At 48.4% G+C, this 22,641-nt stretch overlaps 1 protein-coding gene across 9 annotated transcripts in view; it reads right to left on the reverse strand.

The window, feature by feature from the left end:
- The window catches only part of ACTN1 (actinin alpha 1), an 87,396-nt gene that overhangs the window by 45,464 nt on the left and 19,291 nt on the right, over positions 1 to 22,641 (reverse strand). For all 9 annotated transcript variants that reach the window (XR_007708435.1, XM_035539414.2, XM_050711365.1 and 6 more), the window contains exon 2: positions 2,259 to 2,373. Coding sequence is in view for 8 of the 9 variants with exons in the window: in XM_035539414.2 (XP_035395307.1) it covers positions 2,259 to 2,373 (115 nt within the window). In the remaining variant the exon portion in view is untranslated. The remainder of the gene's footprint in view (positions 1 to 2,258; positions 2,374 to 22,641) is intronic.

Genomic DNA, 22,641 nt, shown 5'->3' on the forward strand with positions numbered 1-22,641 from the left:
TCAGTACTTCTCCCAGCTGAGACAATGAAAATAAAATGGTCGACTCGTTTCCAGTCTCCAATTCTCCTGTACTAGCCCAAGGCTGTACTTCAAAAGCCAAACAATGCAAGGAAGTGTTGGCATAGAAGTTGTTTACAGCAAATTTGTTTAGGAAAAATTTCAATTAGTCATCCCTTCTGTTTGGTAGAGAAAAAAAAAAGCCGTATAACTTCATTTGAAAAGTACTAAACGTGGGCTTGGACTTTTTCAGTCTCATGGTGTTATTTTTAAAACAGCTTTGTCAGGGGAAGGAAATCCATGCAGTGAAAAATGAAAGTGTCTCTCATAGAGCAATTTCTATGGGGCCCACCACAGAGAACAACAGGAGAGGACTTGTGTTGATATCACTCCCTTGCACATCTCAGGCCAGAGGACCAGGTGGAGGTGGCACTTGGCTCTGCACAGCTCTTGGCCGGCCCGACCCTGTGCTTCCATGGCTGAAGGCTCCCCTGGCCATCAAACTACCCATGGCATAGCTGGGTTAGAGGAAAAGATCAGCCCACCGCAGAGCAGCCATGCCCACACCAAATTCCTGTCAGCAGCTCTGCAGTCCCCCAAAACGCGGGAAGAGGAAGGTCTGGAGAGAGCCAAAAGCTGAGAGGAAAGGCCAGAAGCTGAACTGGAGAGCTACGAGCCATCCGGAGACTCTCCCTTTTGGCAGGCGACCAGCAGGAGCCGTGGCAGGAACACAGAGGCTAGCCCTCTCCAGCAGGGAAGGCATGAGCAGGAGACTCGTTCCCCTCACGTGGCAGTGCTGGGAACCGCTGGGCTGCTGCTTCCCAAGCTACGGGCCGGAGGGCTACTGGTGGGGCCAGCAGCTGCGGGGAGCCTCGGCCCTCACAGCAGGATGGGGATGCCCATGCCTGATGGTGGGCTCCCAGCAGGACAACAGGTGAGGAAAGGTGAGAGGTGAGGAGCGGAAATTAAGCGGTGTGAGGCACGAGACCTGCTGCTTTAGCAGCCAGCCTGCCATACTCACTGCCCTCCCCTGTTCATGATTCCCTCCCCTGCCTTCCAGCCCAGCAATCAGAAACTAAGCCATCAGGGTCCACCTGGAAGCCCCTTCTCTGGAAGGGAACAGCTCAGCAAAAAGATAAATACAGAAAAGAAAAATCGGACTCTGCCAGCTAGCTTCTCACAGGCACTGCAGGAGCAACACGTGCTGCAGGGCTCTGATAACATTTTGAACTTTGATTCCTACAAACCACCAGCGTGGGCATAAAAATGAGGTTTTATCCTACATCCATAAATTCTCAAGAACACACACTGACAGCATCTTTGCAGGAGCTGGAGAGGGTTAGGAAAGGAGAGGCAGAGAGAAGGTAGTCTGAGTGCCTCTATCATGGCAATTTTATTGGAAAACATACCAAGAAGGTCAGGAGTGCAAATCCCAGGGTTGCTGTTACTGGCTCAAAAGCCATCAGAAGAAAGTCTGTGAGCACACAACCCCAGTTTCACACATGTAGTCTTATCCCCCATCATGCCTCCCACAATACTTAAAGGTACTTATTTCATCAATAGGGATTATTGCTTATATGAAATAATCCCTGCTGAGGGAGATATCTGCCAAATAGTCGGACATTTGTGATAGGGAGTTAAAACATATCTGACCTAACTTGGTCACTGTTTTTATTTCAGATTGTTTTCTGGGATTTTGTTTTGCATTGGGATTTTTTTTTCCCGAAGGCCTGAGCACTGAGCTCAGATTGAAACTAGAATGGAAAAACTTCAGTCACAGCTGAAACTGAATGACACAGAAGATTTACTGGTCTGACTCCCCTCTTCCAAAAACTTCTATCCTATTCCCACTGTCATGTGGCTTTAGGATGATTTGCCAGTGCAGCATTCCCACACTCTTTCCAGAGCTGCTTCATCAGCCCTGCCAAGCAGTAAGAGACATTGCCTGAGCCTTCACAGGAGGCTGTGCATTCCTGACGGGTGGAGGAAAGCCGAGAGGCAGGAGCAGGAATGCAATGGGCAGCCTGCACAAGCCATGAGGCTTGGAGCACATTCTAAAAGCACATTCATGGTCACTGCTGGAGACGAGATATTCGTTAGGGAGAAATTTGTTCTGAATCAGAAAACAGCTGTTCTTATATTCCAGCAAAATCAGCAGCGTTACAGCCCTTGCTGTCCCTATTCTGCAAGGAAGGGGGAGGACAGATTTCAGAACAGAGATGCTAAGGACGCTTGAGAGCACCACACAGAACCTCTCTCACCTGAAATGACTTCCAGAAGTAACATGAGTTTAAGACCATCCCTGAAATCTTCCTCTATGTTCTCAATCTGTGTCCCAGCCTTGCGGAGGTGAGAATTACACCATGCTGTAAATGTCTAAAACACAGAAAAGAAAAAAAATAAGAGAGCAGTCAGTAATCTTCCCAGAAGCCAAACAACAGTTCAGAACCAAAGCAGTGCTGGAAGGGCACTGTGATACAGATTGAAACACCACTTAGATTATCACCTTCCCATCTTGCAGAGCACAAGTATTAGTACCTAAATATCCGAGGGAGTTGCAGGGTGCTCCCATGAGAGAGTCTGATAGAGATGGTCACTTCACGGCTCCAGGGTGCCTGATCTTCTGGAGAGGCCCCTAAAGTTTCTGCTTAGAGTATCTTGAAACTTATTTTAAGGCATGCTAAGTGCTCACATTACTGGGGACTCCAATGGTGTTGGGGGACACATGTTAAACATAATATGGAGGAGAAAGGAAAACAGTATTCCAGATCCCCCTGTCCCTAGATAGGTGCTTGAGAAAAAAAGATTTTTTAGTGCTTTTTTTAACTGCAAATTGCCTCCAGACTATTCCATCACCAGCAAAGGCTGCAGCCCGTGGGCAGCACCGAGGGGCAGACAACTCAGCTATGTAAACCACATCCAAGAAGCGTGGGTCCGGCTGCCCCTGTTCTCCCAACTCGCTGCTGAGCAGCCCCCCTCTCCTGCCTGCCTGTTTCCCATTCGCCCTGCAGCTGCAGCAGCTGCTCACGTGAAGAAGTAAATGCTTTCTGAACTACAACACCATCACCCATCGCAACACAAGTGCCGGTCCTCCAAAGGACAAGAGTGAGCATTACCCATGCTGCTGCCTAGCGGAGTCCCAAACTCGCACCGCTTGAGGGCCTCTGGCAGAGGGATCGCTGCAGCCACCTCAATGACAAAAATCACAGACACTCTGCAATTAGTGATACTCTGCAGGGCCAGTGGGGTAATAATAGGAGTTTGAAGTGGAGGAGGAACTGAAGTCCAAATTACAACACAGCCAGTGGCATTAAGGCTAAACAAAACTCTTTCTGGAAATGCCTTCTGACCTCAACGGCCAGGATAAGAGGATCTCTCATCTGAGAGAAATGAATTTCGCCACAACTGATGACAGCACACATTTTCTGTGGTTGCGCTCCGCCAGCCCGTGCTCTGAACAATGGGCACGTGGGGCACTGACGGGGAGGAGACCATCTCGCCAGTTAGGGGATCCACGCCAGGGTCTGAGCTGCCACAAGACATGATAATAGAGATTATTTCAAAAGAGCACCATGTGAACGGGTCTGAAAGAGAAAAGTAAGTGTTGTCACTGGACAGTGACACACAAAACCCCGAGACACCTCGGTGTGACATGCTCTCGGCCGGATGAACCACAGAGCCCAACCTGGAGATGCAGAAGCCATTTGAAACAAAAGAGCTGTTTGAAGAGTAAAAGGTAGCAACTAGCTCTTTATGGGCGGACAAGTTTGTCCAAGTGCTAACGAATGAGTTTCACAGTGTTTGAACAGGGCACCAAGCAAACCCTTTCCTTTGTACAGATTGATAACCCCTCAATCACTCTTTAAATAGAAGGGTGAGGTTACTCAAAGACTGGGCAGCTCCCAAAGCTCGGCGCTACCGCAGAAAGGAGGTCTTTCTTCCCTCCCTCTCCCAGACTTGCTCCCAGAGCCAACTCAACTCACCGACCCAGCACAGAGCTGTTTACTTGCTCTGGTGAGGCACGGCTCCTGCTGAGGCAGTGCCTGGAGACAGTCCAGCAGCGTCCAACAAGCCTCTGCAGGAGAACATTGGGCTCACCTGGACAGGCAGGAGGGTGGGGGGGACCAAAACACTCATGCCATCGCAGGCTGCTGGGGAACTGCTGCGGGAAGGACTCTGCTGATACTGAAGCAAGGCACGCCAAGAATTTAGAAATGCTTCACCACTGCTCACACCACGCACTGGATTGCAAGAGGAAGATTGCCCCAAACAGCACCAAGACTTTTCTTATTTTTTTCTGAAGGCTGAGTTTCCTCTATTAACCTGCTTGCATTCCTGCTTGCACGACTGCAAATAGTGTAGCAGAATCTCTCCTAGGAAAAAGCTTTGCTTAGCAGCTGCCGAGCTTTGCAGTGTTGTGCTCGAGCCGCGCTCTCTGCTGGGGCTGCGGGACGGAGCAGGATAACAGCACAGCTGTAAATACTTCCATGGCAATAGCTCTTTGGACGGGTACACGTATTGTGAAAGTCTGAGATCTCTATTTTCAAAATGGCCTGGTTTCCTTCCAGACTTGGAAGTTTTAAAAAAAGATTAAGCCATTAAGCACCTTTTATTGCTTTTTATTGTTATTCCCCTGAGAAATAAGTGTTTTTTTTTTCTTTTTTTGGTTGTTGTTTTGTTTTTAGGATAATAGTAGCTGTATTTGAAAACATGCCCTGTATCCTGAAGTACATCCTTTTGGCACTACTTTCTTCATTCCACTGCCCGTGCTATGTGGAAAGAGGTTCCTTTATTCGGCTCCCTTTTGCGGCCAGGCTCCTTCGCTCCTCCAGAGGGGCAGATGAGAACAGAGATGGTTTCAAATGCTATATCCTCATCACATATCAAAGTACGAGAGCAAGTTATGTCAGGAAAGTTGTAGATGCCCATGAACCTCCCTCTCATTTGTGGAAAGCAGAAAGAACAAGACAGCTAGTGACTGGCCCGAGGTCACATTACAGAGCTGTGTTGAAGTGAGGAGGAAGCCCAAGATTTAACTCACAGGCCACCAGGCTGCACTTTCATTTCTTGTACGACTTCTCTGAAGACAGATCAGTTTTGTTATTCATCAAACTAAAGCAGATCAGAAGGCTCTGCTCTAAATCACGGATAAGCCCAGCGCAGCTCAGCTGGGCCTCTTTTTGCCCATTTTTTGAGGAACTAAGGGGGCTACAGGGTCTACATCGCCAAGAAACACAGATGAAATTAAAAGCAAACGACAGACCTTCCAAACTTTGCATTATTGCAAAGCCTGGCATGATAACCACAAAACTGAGATGACATTTATTGGTGCAAGGGTCACCTAAGCCTCGGTGGAAAAGTACAGCCCAGAGCCAGCCCTCCAACTTCTCTGCTGGGGCCTTCTCCACCACGTCACGGACATGGACGTGCTGAAGCAAAATGCCCCTGTGAACTGTTGCCATTAGGCATCAGTGGGACAGCTGAAGCCTCAGCTCCTCAAGGCCACGGACCAGAAAGAGCTAACAGATGGTTCCCCCACGACAGCTCCCAGATGTGCAGACGCTTTCTTGAGGTACCCTTCAGGTCCTACATGAACTCCAAAACACCATAAACAGCACAACATGTGGAAACAGCAACAACCAGCAGCCCTACGTGGATGCATTAGGCCATTTTACAAGCAGGATTATAATGCTTTTAATAAGACTGGGCATTTATAGCCATGGGATTCACAAAGAGTATTCTTCACAGACCAACCCTGAGCAACATCTGTCAAAACACAGCAAGCAGAAAACAACTTTATGTTGCATCTGCTGCACACACGGCTTGGAAATAAAATATCTTCTTACTTCAAAGTAGTCAATTGGAAGGAGATTTGACAGACAGCTGAGAGAAGGCTGAAGAAATGTGTTAGAAAAGTCAGGGAGAGCAGAAGAAGGGAGAGATGAAATTTTTGCTGCCTCCTGGGTCTTGCAATCCTGGCAGTCTTGTTTGGAGTCATTTTTACTGACTTGGCTTCATGCAACTGCACAGGATCCTTTTTGTTTTTCTGGGAAACCTACTGAAACTCTCTCGCCCCATCCACCTTCTGTGCAACGAACCCGCTCCTCCCCGTGCCCTGAGCCATGGCAGCAAGCAGCGGGGGCAGCTGCCGAGCCCTGCGGGGCTGCCTGCCGCCGGCTGACAGCCTCCAGCCTCCAGGGAGCGGAAAGGGCTGTCGCGAGCAGCCAGCCCTATTTTGGGTGCAGGCTCGGCCCAAAAAGCACCTGTGTTTCCTGGGGAGAGGCGAGGCAGACCGCAGCTTGGGAGGGAGGGCTGAAAAACCCCGTGTCGGGTACAAGCACAGAGCCATGAACTCAACCCTCTTCTCTAAAGTAGCAGACATTCTTCCTCGCCGTCTGCAAGTGCAGAAGCCTGAAGATTATCCTCTCGCTTACCTCTAGCTCCCTGTCCCAAAGAAGAGAAAACAAATACTCTGTTAATCTTGAGGCCTAAGAAAATTTCACAGAAGTGGAAAACTACTTACTCTTACCAAATAACGGCCCAAAAACACACTGTCAACTGGATTTTCTTCATATGAATCTCACACCATAAATTTTCTATGGTAACTTCACCAGAGGTGCAAACGGAGCTGTGTTTCTTGGCCCTCAGAACTTTCCATAGATTGTACTCTTAATTTCATTTTTGGACACAACAGATCTCCCCAAAGGTCTGTTTCTTGTTCAGTGCTCACAATGAAGGGATGCCCGAGGAAGGAGCGTGTGTGCGTGCACGTGTGCATTTGTCATCCCTGCTCTCTGCCTCCCCCTGCTCCAATCTACAGTTATGACTTGTACCTTCCTTATTTTGATTTATTTTTTTAAAACACCCCAGTCTCATCAGCAAGGTCCCTGAGACTGACATCCCCTCATCCCCTTTTGCTATTTGTGTGCGAGGTGCTGTACAAACAATAGGACCTTCAAATTCTACCACAATATAACCTGCCAGATGATAAAAAGAATAAAAAAAATCACTAAAAGCAACAAAACATGATCAACTATTCTGCCGCTGCCTCAGCATATAAGAGAAATTTATTGCTGGGGTCTCTACAAGCCTACTTGCATACCTATTTTAACAGGCACGGGTGTCCTTTTTCTGACACAACATGAGAAGTCCCTGCTTCTTCAGGGTTTGCTGTTTTAGTCTTTGCCCGGGCGTTGTTACACACTCTCTGGTACTCTTTGCACCCCACAACCTTTTCTTCTGTTCCTGAAAGTCAGTAACCTTTCTTCTTTGCATTGCCTTTTCCCAACTCTCTTTGTGGTAGCAGAGTGGTTCATGCAATGTTCCTACAACTTGGGGAAGCAAGCCAACATTTTTAAGTTCAGAGAAAGCTTCTGCTTGCACTGTGCTGCTGCTGAGAGCAGATCGAGAGAGCTCTTTGCTGCAAGAAAACAGTCATAAAGCACTTCAGCCTCTGAGCAATTTTAGCAATGTAAATGTCGAAGCTACCACAACCACACAAATGACATTAGAAAAATAATATATGGGCAGTTTTATCTCTTTGCGGCTGTGACAGTGACATTCCAGCTTTATCTGACCTTTCCAGACGCTCTTTACTTCTCTCCTTGCTAAATCACTCTTCCATGCAGCCCTGCTTTCCATGGGTGAGTGTAAACTTCCTGACACAGCCAAGAGACTGCCGTATTTGTAGAACGGCCCCGGAGAAGCTGTAATTGAGCCTGAGCAGTGCTGCTCGCCTCCTCTCTGACACCAGAAAGAAGTCTGGCTAAAGCAACCAAAGAAAGAATTTGCTTCGCCGGCACACCACCACCATGCTCAAAGGCCTCCAAGATACCCTCCTCCCTTCCTCGTATTTACACTGGGGGATGGATTTTAATCAAGTATTTCAACACAGTTCTGCTTCTGCCATGTGTCCACAAAGCCCTGGCTCCTCCGAAGGAGGGGATGGAGTCGCTAGCACACAAATTGCAGCCGAGGAGCACAGTTTTACACTATCTGCACGCGTGCCCTGCAAAGTGAGGTCCTGACCAGGCTGGGAGCTAAGGGTACCAGTCGCTCAGGCAGATCCACGCTCGCTCTTGCAACAACTCCTACAGACAACTCCAGGCTGCAAGGAATTTCATTTGAATGAAATTATCTGGAACAAGGATTGAGGCACTCACCCAATAACGACTAATAGTTTTTTAAGAGCAGTCAGGAAACTGCTGCACACGAGGTTTCTTTAAGCCGTGGAATTAGTCCTAAAGCAGTTCCAGCTGCTCCAAAATGGGCTCCTTTCCACCCTGGTAGTCTGGGAGCTGAATATACCATATCAAGCAAGGAGGATCCTAACCCACAGTCACCACAAACCTCCCTCTTTCTACTTGAGCAGACAGACGAGGCCACCATTTGCTCATTACTCGGAAGCGTTTGGATGGAGAGGCCGGGCAGGCCAGGACCCAGCTCCCAGGCCCCCAGCACCAGCGCACTAGTACCATTTACCCCAGAGCCCCACACGGTTTCCCCCCTGCTGGTGCTATTGCTCTCAGAGTCTCCCTGGTGCTCCTTTCTCCCACCACGCATCCAAAAGCATTAGGAAGAACTGCTGGTGGTCTCCTCGTCGCTGCTTGTCACCGCTACCCAAACTCAGCACGGGCCCAGAAGAGGGGCTTGGCAGCAGCTTTGCTTCCTGCCTGCGGCTGTGGTACGAGCTGACACGGAGGTGTTCAGTTACGCAGGGAAGTTACAAAGCTATCCCAGATCCTGTCAATGCCTTGGCACATGGAAGGCCATGGCTGGACAAGGCAGACCACATAAAACAACCCCAGTGAAGAAATTTGGGTGTTGAAAGGGGCCTTCGAGAACTACTCCTGCGACCAGATGTGCCAAAATAGGGTCTCCAGGCCCACTTGAACAGTTTCCTTGTCTGTGGGCTGCAAGTGACAGAAATTTTACATGTCTATATTTTTAATTTTCAACTGAGTGAGGAAGTCCAGCCCTACAGCCCTCATCTCTGAATTCTATACTCTGTGGTTTACTCTTCAGGCACCCTAGCAGAGCTTTAAGTACACTAAAGCCACTGGCAGATGACTGGCAGATGACTGTCCTCTGCCGCAGATTGGAGATCCTCTACACGAACCTCACTGCAACTCCCCAAAAGTGCTTTTTGTTTGAATCTGAATCTTTTGTTCGAACTTGATCGGCCACTGTTCGCGATACCCTTCAATTTCGTCTTCCAACCTGAAAATACAGCCCTGGCTTCACTGCCTGTTGCTCTGTATTTAATGCCGCCTAACAATTCCCAAAGGAAGAAAGGCACTTGATAAACCATTTCAGCATTTACTCATTTCAGCCCATTCTCCGGGGCACAAGGGAGGTTGAAAGAGCTTGGTTTGTGCTGAAGAGGTATGCTATCAGCAGTTGACCTCTGAAGAATTACAGGTATGATGGTCAGCGAGACCAATGCCGCACAACAAAGAACTTTGCTTTCCCATGGGGTTAGCCCATTCTCTCAGAAAAAGGCTGAAGGAATTGAATGGATATTCAGAAAGAATCATTACAGAAACTCTCAGCACTATTTCGCCACCTCCACAAAAGGAGTTTAGTACCACTGGCATCAGGGATAATGTCCTGTTCTGGTCTAATTGCAGCTGCTGAGTTCCAAGTGCGGCTGAAAGACAAAATATAGCCCACACTGCTTCTGAAGTACTACATACTGAAAGGAGGGAGGTGTCCCTGTATTATACAGCATGTTACCAGCATCCAGATAACGAGCCATTTGGTGGCTGCCTAAGGAATTACCGGGGGTGAAAAGGAAAATTGTAAGTTTACTTGCATCTTCCAACTCCAGGGAAGAGCTGCTGAACTTGGAAAGACAGAGTTTGGTCACTGCTTCTGCACACCCAGCTCCAGCGAGTTCCCAACTCCGGCTCTGCAGCTCAGGATGAGAACAGCACTAAAGGAGTAAGAGCCCCGATCCTGACTGCATCTGCATGAGCCAGGCTGGATCCCACCGGGGATGTAACGCTCACTAGCAAAGCCTCTCCTTGTCCAGAAGAGCTAGGGATTGGTGCACAGGGAAAACAAACCCTTCCTGACAATCAATCCACCCTTCTGGACAATGGCAACGAATCAGCATACCACTTGCAAGAAGCTCAAGTAAATTCAGTGTAAGAGTTTTTCATTTCTGCTCAGTGCTTTGCACAATTTTAAATTCTCCTTTCCTGGAGAAGGGGAGAAAAAAAAAAAAGCCAGAGTCCCTTCCATGCTGGCTTTCCTCTCGCATGGTATTAACTGCTCTGGAGTCAGAGCAATCCTTTTATTAGCTAACAACAAGCCAAAGTGATGAGGGCAGAAATCTCAATCCAGTGCACTTCCCTTCCAGCACAGGGTAAATATTTGTTCTTCTCTACATTTGTGCCTCTGGAGCCTTTAACTCTCCTGCTACAGACCTGCACCATTTCAGGAAGAATCTGCTGGCCTTTGAAAGCTCCTGGCCATTAAATCAATGACTTGGCTGGCATTTCGGATCAGTAAAGTACAAGCAGCCCTCATCTCACAGTTACCAGGGAGCATGAACAGCTAGGAAGTTACAAGAAGTCTTCAGACATGCAAAAAAAACTACACGGTGAGATTGACTGGCCAGAAGTATGGTCCTTTATAGTTTATTATGAAGCTCAGACTAGCAAGTCTCTTCATTATGCTCTTCTCTCTCCTACGAAATCAGCTCATAAATGTCAACTTGCTTCAAGCTCTCTCATAACAAAAATTAAACAGAGCTGGCCTCTGCACTTTATACGCTGAGCTTCCCAAATACTTTATAGCATTTGGGCATATACTGAAAGAAATCATTTTGCTGAGCACTGGGATGCAGCTATTTATGGACTGAAAAGTGGCAACAAACCACCGAAAACAAGACTGTTCGCTTCAGGGAGGCTGGACACCAGCATGAAAACCTCCACGGGCCGTTTTACGCCATCAAGGTGATGGCAGGCCTGCACTTTAAACCTCAGCACGCAAAGTTTCTCAGGTGGTTTACTCTGGCCCAGCGCTGATTTTGGTTCGGGGCATCACTCACGCTGTGCCAGGGGCAAGGCTGGGGGAGAAGACAGCGAATGCCTGGCACCGTCACACAGCAGACATAAACGCAACTGTCCTGTGCTTCTGCTCCCATGGGGCAAGGGGGTTCTCCAAGTTTATCTTAATTCCATAAAGCCAGCAGTGCAGGGAGCTGATCTGGCTGGAAACTAAGCTGCCAACCAAAAAAGAAAGAGAAACAAAAAGGGCTGACATGGCTCACTTCATACCTGGACGACAGCGGTGCAGGGAAGCGCGCTGTCAGCAGTGAGGGGCGTCCCTCTCTGGGGCAGCCCACGTACAGACTGGTGTAAGGCAATTTCTGAGCTGCAGCTCTAGAAAGCCCTTGTGTGGCCCAGGTTCAAGGGCCTTTGGGGCGGCCCCAAGCCCTCCCTGCCACCCAGCACGCTGAGGGTTCACGGGTGTCACCTTTTCTGGGGCTCTTCTCTGGCTGTTTACTTTCTGGTGAGGGGGAAGGCAGGAAGAGGAAGTTACCGCTTCATCTACTCAGGCTTTCTAAATACAGAGCTAAGTAAACAGGTTGAATAATTGCAAGAACTCAATGTATTTGCCCGCTGCTCTGTACGGATGCTGCAAAATTAGCCCAAACACTTGCTTCTCAGACCACCGAACCTTGGTGACTGCAGCTCTGGAGAGAAGAAACCTGAAATAATCTGGTTTTCTAAGGGGAGGTGACAAGTGTCCTAGCTACAAGAATCTACGCCTGTGAGAAAGGGACTCCAAAGCAGCGTTTGATGTGAAGCCTGAGCTCCCTGACAAGGAGTGAGGAATCAGAAATGATACCCATGTCCAACAGAGTTTCAGAAAGCTACATGGATGTACTACGTATCTGGGCTTCACTCCCATCACTGGGGACCCAAACACTTGGCTAAAACGTACAGCAAGAAAATAGACTTATGGATTCACCAGTGCCCAGCTAAGTCTTCCCCTTCCACACCTCTCAACACCACTATCTCTGTGAGCATGCCACTGCCTTTGCTTCAAGCTGTCCCTGTGGCTCTCACCTCTGTCCCTGACAAAACGTGCTGTGAACGCTCAGCTCTCCTGCTCGCTCACGGCTGTGAAACACACCACCCCCAGCTCCAGAGTGCACGACGTCTGTGATTGTTAGGATCATTCACCTGATTATGGGTTTATCCAAAATTTAGAAAACAGCTCCTGGGTCAAGATGACTGTGACGTGTGGTCTCAGCGCACCCACAGCCTGCCTCTCATCACGCTCTGTACCAAGATCACCTCCTGCCATGCTGCAATTTGCTTGAGTTTGGCCCGTGCAGCTGGTGCTGGCAGCCAAATTGGAAGGGGGACGACGAAACTGTGGCTGTCTCTTAACAGGTTCCTCCTAGGTGAGAGAGGCAGAGCAAACAAGAGCAAGAAAACATTTGTTTGAAAACACAACGAGCAGGCTACAACAGTTGGTATCGGGCTGATAGACGTGAGAGCTGACATCTCACTGCAAAGACATAAGAATGGGAGAGGCAACTCAGGGCCTTGAAAACAAAGACAGGTACCTCCTGCTTATTGAGATGAAGGAGGAAGAGCTACTGGAGAGATGTGAACTGAAGGCCATGATTGCAAGTGACGGGTTATGAGAATTTTTCTGCTGCAGCTGTTTGGACCAGTGTGAGTGTGATTGGATTGCTTAATTGGAGTCAGGAAAAAACGATGCAGCAGCTCCTCAGACATAAGATAACTGAACGCCCACGTGGGAGTTTTATTGGAGATCCATCGGCCATTCTGGAGGGAAACGAAATGTCAGGTCGGAGAAGAATGTCACATCTAGTATTGGATGAAAGCTTTTAACTGATCTGGGTGTAGACCAGACTTTGAATATTTACATAAAGACGCTTAAAAAAAAATTCCTACCTCTAACTCCTGTGAGCTTTAAATGTCTTTAAAAAAAAAAAACACAACAAAATACAGAACTGAGCATTGGAGATCCTCAGCTGGGACCCCCATCTCCCACTCCTGAGGAACAGAACAAGGGGCAATTTTAACACGAACAAAGACTGTGAAAAGGTGGAACTGCTCCTCTGCATCCCTGGGTGCATGCGCTCTTCCATTCACAAACACAGTCGTCACTTTTTGCTGCTGTTACTTCTGTGAAGCCAGCACAGATAATCAGGATGGCGCCGAGCTCTGTGCTTCCTCATGCATGAAGAGTGAGTCCTAACTGTGGTTCGTTCAGCCCGTGGGCCTCTGGCAGCACACAGAGGAGCACTGTGAGGATGATCAGAGCCTCAGTGATTTACCAGCAGCTGACCACAGGCATCTCTCCTCGCAGGCTGTAACTCTCAGGTGGGCACACACATTTGCACAGCTGTAGGTTTTAGAGCGTTTGTACTCATGGTTTAAATGTCCAGCACACGAAACAGCTAAGAACAAGACAAATCCAAATATATGAGTGCCTGTGTCCCCTACGGTCACGGGGAGAAGTATTTATTAAGGTTAATGGTCAGATTTAAAGCTGAATTGCATCGTGACTTATTTTTAATTGGATGCCAAAAGTGCTAGAGCTACTGTGGGTGGTGAGATTATGAAGATGGTCTTTTCTGGGATCTTAAGACACGTTCCCTGTTGAGGCATGAATGTGTCATCTAAGAGCGAGGATAAAACAGGATTTAAACTCTACACTAGCACGGAGTAGCAAGCTATTCCTCGGTGTGCATCACAGGGCAAGGAGTGGCCTAATTAGTTAGCAGCTTCATGGGCCCTAGGGCTGCTGCATGCCAGCGCAAGTTCCTAACACCACCTTTCCACCACACGCACTGCTAGAGATGGGATCTTGTATCTTCACGCAGCATACGCAACCCCGAGCGGTGCCACGGTGCACTGTGAGGATCTGCATCGGGTGTCTGTGGGCACACACAGACAGTGTCGTGAAAACCGGTGGAGAGGTGTCAGGGCATCCGAGACAGGGTACCAGAAACAGCAGTGGTGGGAAAACAAAGCTGGAGAGGGCTGTGGGATGCAGGAGCCGTAGCAGGGCACGGGGCACAGCCCCCAGCAGAGGTTAGCATGCAGCAGGTACAGGGGCCAGGCTCAGAGCTGCAGTGGGGGAAAGAAGCAGGGGAGGTCAGGCCAGGTCTTCCCAGCATGTGTGTTCAGAGCAGGATGGAGATCTTAGAGCAGAACAAGAAAAAAGGCAGCGGAAGATTAAAAACGATGATAGGGGATAATTACAGCAGGAGCTTTGTTCCAGGCTGCTGCGGTTCGATGTTTCAGACATCCCGAGACCGTAGCGACTGCACCGAGCGATGGAGGCAGCGCCGGCTCACCCTGTGTAAGACCTGGCTGAGGACGGCACGGCATTTATCTTCTGCTTCCCCCAGTTTGCTTTCTTTGCTCCAGCCTCATGCTCCTTTGCCTTCCCCATGGCCACGAGTATGCCAGACCGGTGATGTAAGCAGAACGTGGCCCAACTTTCAGGGGATGCACTCTTTAAACATTTTCTTGAACTGACAACCAAACCTCTTTTTTTTTTTTTAATCAAATTTGTTGGTCTTGAAGCTGTTTATGAACTTTATCAAAGCAAGAAACTCTCTTTAAAAGAAGTCAGATGTTGAACTGATATGAAGGATTAAAAGGGAAGGAGAAACATTCAAGGATTTTTTTTCTTTGATGTTTTATTAAACCTGAGCCATTAGCAAACGCATTTTCAGTTCTTGGTAGCACAGTAAGCTCTGACCTAGTGGAAAACCAGATGCTATTATTCTTCAAAAACCTTGAGCTATGGTTTTACAGTTTATTTTTTTCAAAACTTTTACGAAAAAGGGAAGAAGGAAGCGAGGCTTAAAGACACGCACTAGGAATCTGCAGTACTCTGGGTGGACGTCAAGCCTGTGTGAGTGGCTGTCTTAGGTGAAGCCTGGGAAACGCAGTCCATAAACCTTCTGGCCTCCGTCCAAGGGCTACCAAGAAGAATGTTTCCACTGACTTCAGGGGGTTTGGGATCAGGCCCTGCTCCGCAGGGGGTGATGGCAGAACGACAGAGTCTGGTGACGCCAACCCAGTCCAAAGGAGCCGTGAGGAGCTGCTGCTGCGTTGTTTAAAAGCAGATATGCACAACGCTGTGCCAGATACTAATGGGAAGAATTTGAGCTCTCTTTTTAAACCCGGCAACATGATTTTCACCGTCCCGATGACAGGAAGACCTATGGGAACGCAGGGGAAAACACGCTGCAGAAAGAACTGGAAGCAAAACGCTGACGTTCAGCCCATCAGGAAACATTTGCTGCTTTTACTTTTCCACCCCAAAGAGCTGGAGGCTTCAAACGAGGCTCCTGAGCAACAGCACAGGGGGGCGAGGGCAGGGAGAGCAGTCCCAGCGCCGCAGCCCTGGGCGAACTGAAGTAACCATTAGCTCGCGAGGACTTGGGGTGTCCTCGGCCCAGTTCTTCTGTAAAAATCACACTGGGCTCCTCACTTGCCCTCCGGGAAGATGCGACAAGCCCAAACCACACCTCGATTAGCAACGCTGCACTACCGTATTCAGCCGGGGAAATTAACTTCGCAAGCAGGGCCGTCAGGAAAGCGTGAGAGCAGTGGGAAGGCAGGAGCCGGAGCTGCAGCAACCACAGTTGCAGGGGACGGGGCGTGATTTACGCCCTGGCCACAGACACGTTCACATTCCTGCATTTGCTCATTTCTAGGAGATGAGGTCAAAGAGCTCACCACAAGAGAGGACAGATGATGTAAACTGGATGCTGAATGCCAGCGCTAATTTTTCTTCCCCGTGCTCTGCACATACCCAGAGCCTTTCCATTTATAGGAAAGGCCATCGGTATAAAAGGTGCATTCTTCAGCGGGCCGGAGGAGGAGGCATCACACTGGGTATGAAAATGCTAGCACGGTTTCCAAAGCTCTGCAATCCCAGTTAAGGGATGAGAAAAAAAAAAAAAAGAAAAAAGAACACACAATGTTTTCTCTCTCTAAGGAGAAACTTTCAGGAGGGCAGAGGATGGGAAATGGAGAGAGACTGTCTGAGAAAAATCAGGCATTTTTGGCAAGAAAAATGAAAGAGCCCCAGAGGTAATGATGTTTCAGCTATTTTCAATCAAAAGAACTAGATAGCAATTTTTTTGATTGTCTTCAGGCAGGAAGAAAGAGGAGTGGGACGACTCCTATTTGCCATGCCAAATCTCCCAAGATGCTGTGCATTAATGCAAATATCTTGGGAAAGAGAAGAAACCCAAGCAACACCCAGTAAAATCCCTCTCAGAACCACAAGTGAAAATGAACTTTGCTATGCATTTCTGTAGCACTTCAGAACTGGAAGTGTCAGGATTTTCCCTTCCTTTCCGTAGCCCCATCCCAGCTCTAAGTGTACTCCCAGCTACGCTCTGACTAAACAGCGAGTGCTCCCGTTCGACAGCTGCAATTTTGCCCTTTCAAAAACACGAGTGAGTTTCTGCACAGCTCTGACAATTTGTGATATTGGCTAGGGTGAATCAGACGTGTTCTTCCTGCTGTACAGAAGGCGGCCTGTTTTTAGCAAGGGTGCATATAAGAGGACTACTTTGTCACAAGCTGTAGGATTTTGCTTCAGCGGTAGTGTGGCGATGCCTTTTGGGAGCTGGGGTTCAGGTGCCTCGTGCTCCCATTTTCTTCCACAGGAGTTCTTGTTTAAAGGCTTCTTCCACAACGAACCACCAAACAGGATGGCGCATTCCCATGCCTGACAAGTGCAAATCCTGGGAGCTGTAACTCCACATGGAAACCACTCCACCAGTACATCTGAACTATTAGCTGCACGCTCCAATGAATACTCTAGAAGGGCAACGAAATTGGCCTAAATATTTGCGATTTCCAGAATCTCTTGTTGAAAATAAACAGAAACCGAGTATGACTTATCCCCCATGGAAACATTTTTCATAAAAAAAAAAAAAAGGAAAGAAAAGAAAAGCTGTAATCCCACAGTTGAACGTGCCTACATTTTTGGTCAAAGACCGTTCCTACCATTTCAAGAAGGACTGGCCCTTTGCAGTAGCCACATGGGGATGTAAATGACCAGTGCCTCAAATCAGACAGGCTGCAAACACCCCTAGCTACCGGAGTTTCCCAAACCACCATCACGAGAACCGGGTACGCGCACAGTGCTGCCAGCTGTGCCACCAACCACATTATTCAGAGACGCAGGTCATTTTTTTTCTCCTGCCTTCCAGCAGGCTGCCCCGAGGAGGAAACGAGCAGGGCAGATTGGGAGAGGGTGGCAGAGAGGCAGGGGCAGGGTCTGACTTGCGACTCATCTGTAGCGAGATGCTCTCAGTTATAAAGGTTGACCGGTAGTTGAGGGGCATTGATTAGTACAGAGTTATGCAAAGATTAATTATTACTTGCTTTTGCTGCTGTTTCAAGAGAAGGGATGATGAAAATTGCAAAAGGGGAACTGGTCCTGGGATAGGCGGAGGGAAAAGTGGGAAGTGGGGACCAATTCTGTTTTTTCTTGGATGAGGGAAATTGCAAAAATAGCTGGGGGAAGAGTTTATTTGTATTATGAGCTTTAATCTCAGTCTGGCGGTGGTGGCAACAGGCTTTGGTCCAGCAGCAGCTGCAGAGAATGACCATACGACAAATCTGTATTACACATGAACATAAATCCAAAATTTTCCATTCCTCTTCCTTCTGCCTGGAAGCATATGGCATCTGTTCCCTAAAGTTTCAAACAGCAGACACTGAAACTACCACTAGCCCTGTGGGCTAGAAATTATTTCTTCACAGCTCTAGGTCTAAAAATACATATTTATTTTGTCCTTGAACACGATGAACTTTCACGATACATTTATACGATTACTGAACGCAGCATTTCAGTAAGAATTTGGGAGAATTTTTCACCTCCCTGCCAAACGGAGCAGAGGAGCTATGTACTGAGTCCGACAACTGTACTTCTCCAGAAGACAGGACCGGAGGGGCAGGCAGCCCTCAGGAGATGCGCTGCACGATGTGCAAGCTCCTGGTGGAAGGCAGCATCCGCATGGGTTACCACAGACCTGCGCAGACCTCTCCTCCCTTCTGACAAGCAGCTCGCCCAGCTAACGCTGCTACGTTCAGGCTTCCTTTCGGAGCTTGGCTCTGCTGAAACTCCTCCGAGACCACAAACCACACTTCAGTAAAGAAAATACACACACACACACAGACAAGAAATTCCACCACAGCTAAAACCCAGTCAGCCTCCTGCTCCTTCCACCTCCCACGCTGAGCACGAACCTTGCCTTCAGCCCAAGTCAGAAGTAACCGGCCCTCCTCAAACCACTGCAGCAGCCAGAACACGGACGCATCAGCAGTTTTATAGCCTCTGTAGGTAGCCACTGCTCACACGGCTGCATAAACTCCTAACCAAGGGACTGCTTGTCTCCAGTTGTAGGCTGAGCAAGATGGGAAGCAGCCAGGACAGTGAGCGCTGCTGGAGAGCCCTGGAAGACACGGCACTGCGCTCAGACACCTTGCACCCACCCAGGCACTTCTCTGCTCAACAGCCGAGAGGTTAGGGTTTTAGTTAGGGAGCTCAGAGGGAAGGCATGGGGGTACCAAGGGCTCATGGTCCCCCCGAAATAACCAGCTCGAGCACCCCCCTCGCTACGCACCCGAGAGCTTCACTGTAAACACGCCCTCCACCAAAGCAGAGAGCGGTAATATAAACCAGATGCTGCAGGGAATTTTTTCCCTCTTCGTCTGCACTAAATTTAAATACTGAGCTCTTCCTTTGCCAATTCCTTCTTAAAGGGCCTGTACGCCGCTCTTCATCTCCGTCCCACTTGTCTGAAGCCAGCCGAGCCCTCGGCAGCCCTCCACCCGCTGCAGCCACGGGAAGCACGTGTCCTCCACGAGGCCTCGGAGGCCAAGGGCTGGCTTTGCAGCTACAGCACCCGGAGCCCTCACGGCCCCTCTGCCCCTCCACCTGGGCGCAGGGGAAATCCTGCGGGTGCAATCACACGAGGCGTGCTTGGGAGCTGGCTGTGGGGCTGCAGCACAAACCACCCGCTACATGAGCAGGGCACACCACCACGTTTCAGCGTTGTGCCGTGGCTGCTTCTAAATCCGAGCGAGGACTCCTGGGCTCGGGACTTCCGCAGTCGCTTTAATTATGAGGAAAAGAGCTAAATGCAGCCTGACGTGTTGAACGCTGCAGTGTGCAGGGCTAACTGTGCATGGTCCAGCTGAAACACACAAGCAGCACCGTAATTGCACATACGTAACCGTGCTTTCCAAGTTTTTTCCAGCTTTAACTAGAGGGTAGGCTCCAAAAAACTTGGCTGTTGTTTAAGACAACACTACCCCGCCCTTTGGTTGAGCATTGCTACTCCCCTTAGAGGTGCAGCAAGGAGAAGCACGTGCCTGAGCCTCAGCTGCTCCACCTCTAAGTCCAAAGTCTTTGTTCAAACCAGGTGTGAGCCCTATGAAGTTTCCCCATCCTTGAGGTATATCCTACTCCATCTCGTTATCTTCTGACAAGGAATGCGATAGAGTCAACACAGGAGCAGCAATTCCCACCTCGTGTATGCCAGAGAATTGCATTTAGCTCGTAAAAACTGCACCAGGCCTGATCAACACAAAGTCCCACCAAGAAGCCAGCTGCGGTGCCAAGAGCAACCTGGAAGCCCCCCAGAGCAAGGGGCCAGAAGAGACAGAAAGCCATACCCATCCCACCACTGGCCGTGCCTCCACGGAAGAGCAATGGAGACCCAGATGCCAGGGAGACACCTACGGACCTGCAGGTCCTCGAACTCGATGATCCTTGTGGGTTCCTTCCAACGCAGGTCTCGTAGCGGAGGAGGACCCAGCTGCATCACCAGCTTCACGCTCAGCTGGGTACGGCCCCCAGAGTGACTGCACCTGCCCCGGGCCTTAAATCAACACCGTCTTCCTTGCAAATGGTTTAAGCGCTTATCTGTCACTGACCTGCGGCAAACCATTACAACGGCATTGCATTTACACATCGTCCAGGCCCTTCCCCTCCCCTTCGCTGGTACTGTCAAAGTGCACAGCTGCTCCGGTAATCAGCAGGGTGGGTTTTATTTCAGGAAGTTGCCTTAGCCTCCTAGCTCCGTTAAGCACTGCCTGCCCTTGGTAATTCATAAGCAAATCACTGGTAATGTAACAGAGCGTGCCATTCTGGAAAGATGCAATGGGGCTGGCACACACTTTTCTATGTACTCCCGCATTACCTTTCTACTTTTGAGAATACCTCACTTCCAAAGTCAAATAGTAACCTATTTATTTTTTGATAACAAGCCCTTCAGCAAGCAGCGGAACCAAGGAAGCCTGGCTTCCTACACTGCTCCCATTGCTCTCCGGTGCCTCACAAGGAGCAAAGCTCTTTGCCTCTCCCCATCCCACCCCAAATCCAGAAGGCAGCACACAGCTAGCAGCTTTCTGCGTTGCTTGACTTGTTTTCCCTAACTTTGTTGTATCGTATCATCACTGATGCTTCAAAGGTAAATAGTCATAGGGTAAGGGGGATGTTCTCTCCTGGATTATTAAACTAGCTAAATAAGAGAAAATGAAAGCATAAAAAGGGCAGTCTCCATCACAGGGAGAAGGGCATTACCCACACTTCATGCAAGCACAAATACCATTTAATTTTTAGAAAAATAAAATGATCAGCAAGGTGAAGACACATTTCTGCTTACAAAGCCTAGCTGTGAAGAACTAGATTTAATTAAAGACAGGTACATAACAACGACAAACAAAATTCACTGGTGATAAATCTTCAAAGATACACTTGCATTGGAAATACTCAAACATCTTTCTGGATCCTGAATTAATTCAAAACAGGGAAGAGCCCCGAACAGCTCATCAATTCACCTGCTTAAGGCACAGCAATACCCTAAATGTGAGGCCACAAGTGCAGAAGGAATAGCACGAAGAATAATTATGGACATGAGAGTACCAGCACTCCACTCCATGCTGTGCCTGCATGCGGAGCACAGCAGGGTCCTGAGCTTTCATGACGAGGGAGCAAGAACAAAACATTTTTGTAAGCAAACTCCTTAAATCATCCGAGATGTTCGATTTACTTCTGCTTTACAGTTCAGTAGGAAAGAGCAGAATTAAATTATGCAACAATTGTTCCATCCATCTATGGCAATTTTTAGTGTGGAGCTTGATTCAGTGAAGGTCAGATCTATAGTATGATGCTTAGAGTTGGTTTGTTTGCCTTTTTAAGGGAACACAAAGTAAATCACCCCTTTCCTGCCCCTCCCTTGCCACTCTTGGAAAAGACATTGTCAAGGTACAGAAATAATTGTTGAAATCTAGACTTTCTGTGGACATTGTGGTTGTACATTAACTACCAGTGAGAACTGCCACCAAAGAGCAGCTTTAAGGGCAGCATGCAGAGGTGCCCTTCTCCCATACGCAGAAATGAAACCATTGCAAAGATAAGGTGATTTTACCAAGACTTGTGTACCATGTTTTGAAATATTCTCACAAAGATACAGTTATTTTGGGTGGATAACAGAAGTGTACTGCTTCAAAAAGCAGTAAGTACATCAGCACCTTCCATAAAACACTGAACCATCACTACATGTTATTTGCCTAACTGAGTAAACGTGTAATCATATCTCTAACCCATATCCTTCCTTAGCTTTTTTCTTTCTAGAAAGCACTGATCTCATCTGAAATGCATGTTATTTAGCTACAAAGTCCCCAGCCTGCATACGTTGCTCTCGAAACTCTCAGATGTGGCTCCTGACCACAGGAAACAACCTGTGGTCTAGTCCATCAGGAGGAACAAGGTACAAGGATGCCCGCTGCCTTCTGCTTGCATATGGGTAGCTGGAACCACTAATTTACCTAAGAAACCCTGCGGGACACAGCCTCATCTTGTTTTCTGTGATGCACGAAACACTTGCAGGTGGCTCAACTCTGCTGCACAAATTAACTCTCAGTAAACATGGGCACTAAATCGTTTTCAAAATAGGGGACCCCCATTAAGAAATGCAGTGGTGCTCTACAGCAGAGGTCCCAAACTGCCACAGCACTCTGTCATCCTGGGGCGCTGGCACTGCAGGATGGGATCTTTTTCCCCGGGGACAAGAGAAAGCTCTAATCCCATGTAGTGACTGAGGTGGGCCATTTTAATTCCCAAATGGCATTTCTTCAAGCATCTCAGTTTCTTCAGTAAGTAGCATGGGCTTTATTCAATCCAGAGGCACAATAAAATTCCAGGCAAAGTTTGAGCTTTCTTCTCTGGTGATTTTGGAAGAGTCTGTGGATCTAAGCAATGTGCTCGCACTAGGCTGAAGCTGAAATCATTCAGTAAAATGCTCCCCATGATCAGTGCTAGGAAAGGAGATCCCATAAGACCAGGGTGCCTTCACAGGTTTTTATCACCCCACACTCTTCTTTTAAAAGTCCTTCATCAGTGGCTTAATTTAGCCTATATGCAAATATTTTTTTCCCAAATCCCTGGAAAATCACTTTGAGGATCAACAGTGGAACTGTTGGTGTGGTAAGCTGCACAAGCACCACAGGGCCATGTATTTCCACGGCTGTTCTCTTGGCCACCACCTCTGTTTCTGAGCAGGCTTTCAGCGGCAACTGCTCGGATGGATGCCTGCTCGGGGGC

This window comes from Cygnus atratus, chromosome 5 (genome assembly GCF_013377495.2).
Source record: "Cygnus atratus isolate AKBS03 ecotype Queensland, Australia chromosome 5, CAtr_DNAZoo_HiC_assembly, whole genome shotgun sequence".
Classification (NCBI taxonomy): Eukaryota; Metazoa; Chordata; class Aves; order Anseriformes; family Anatidae; genus Cygnus; species Cygnus atratus.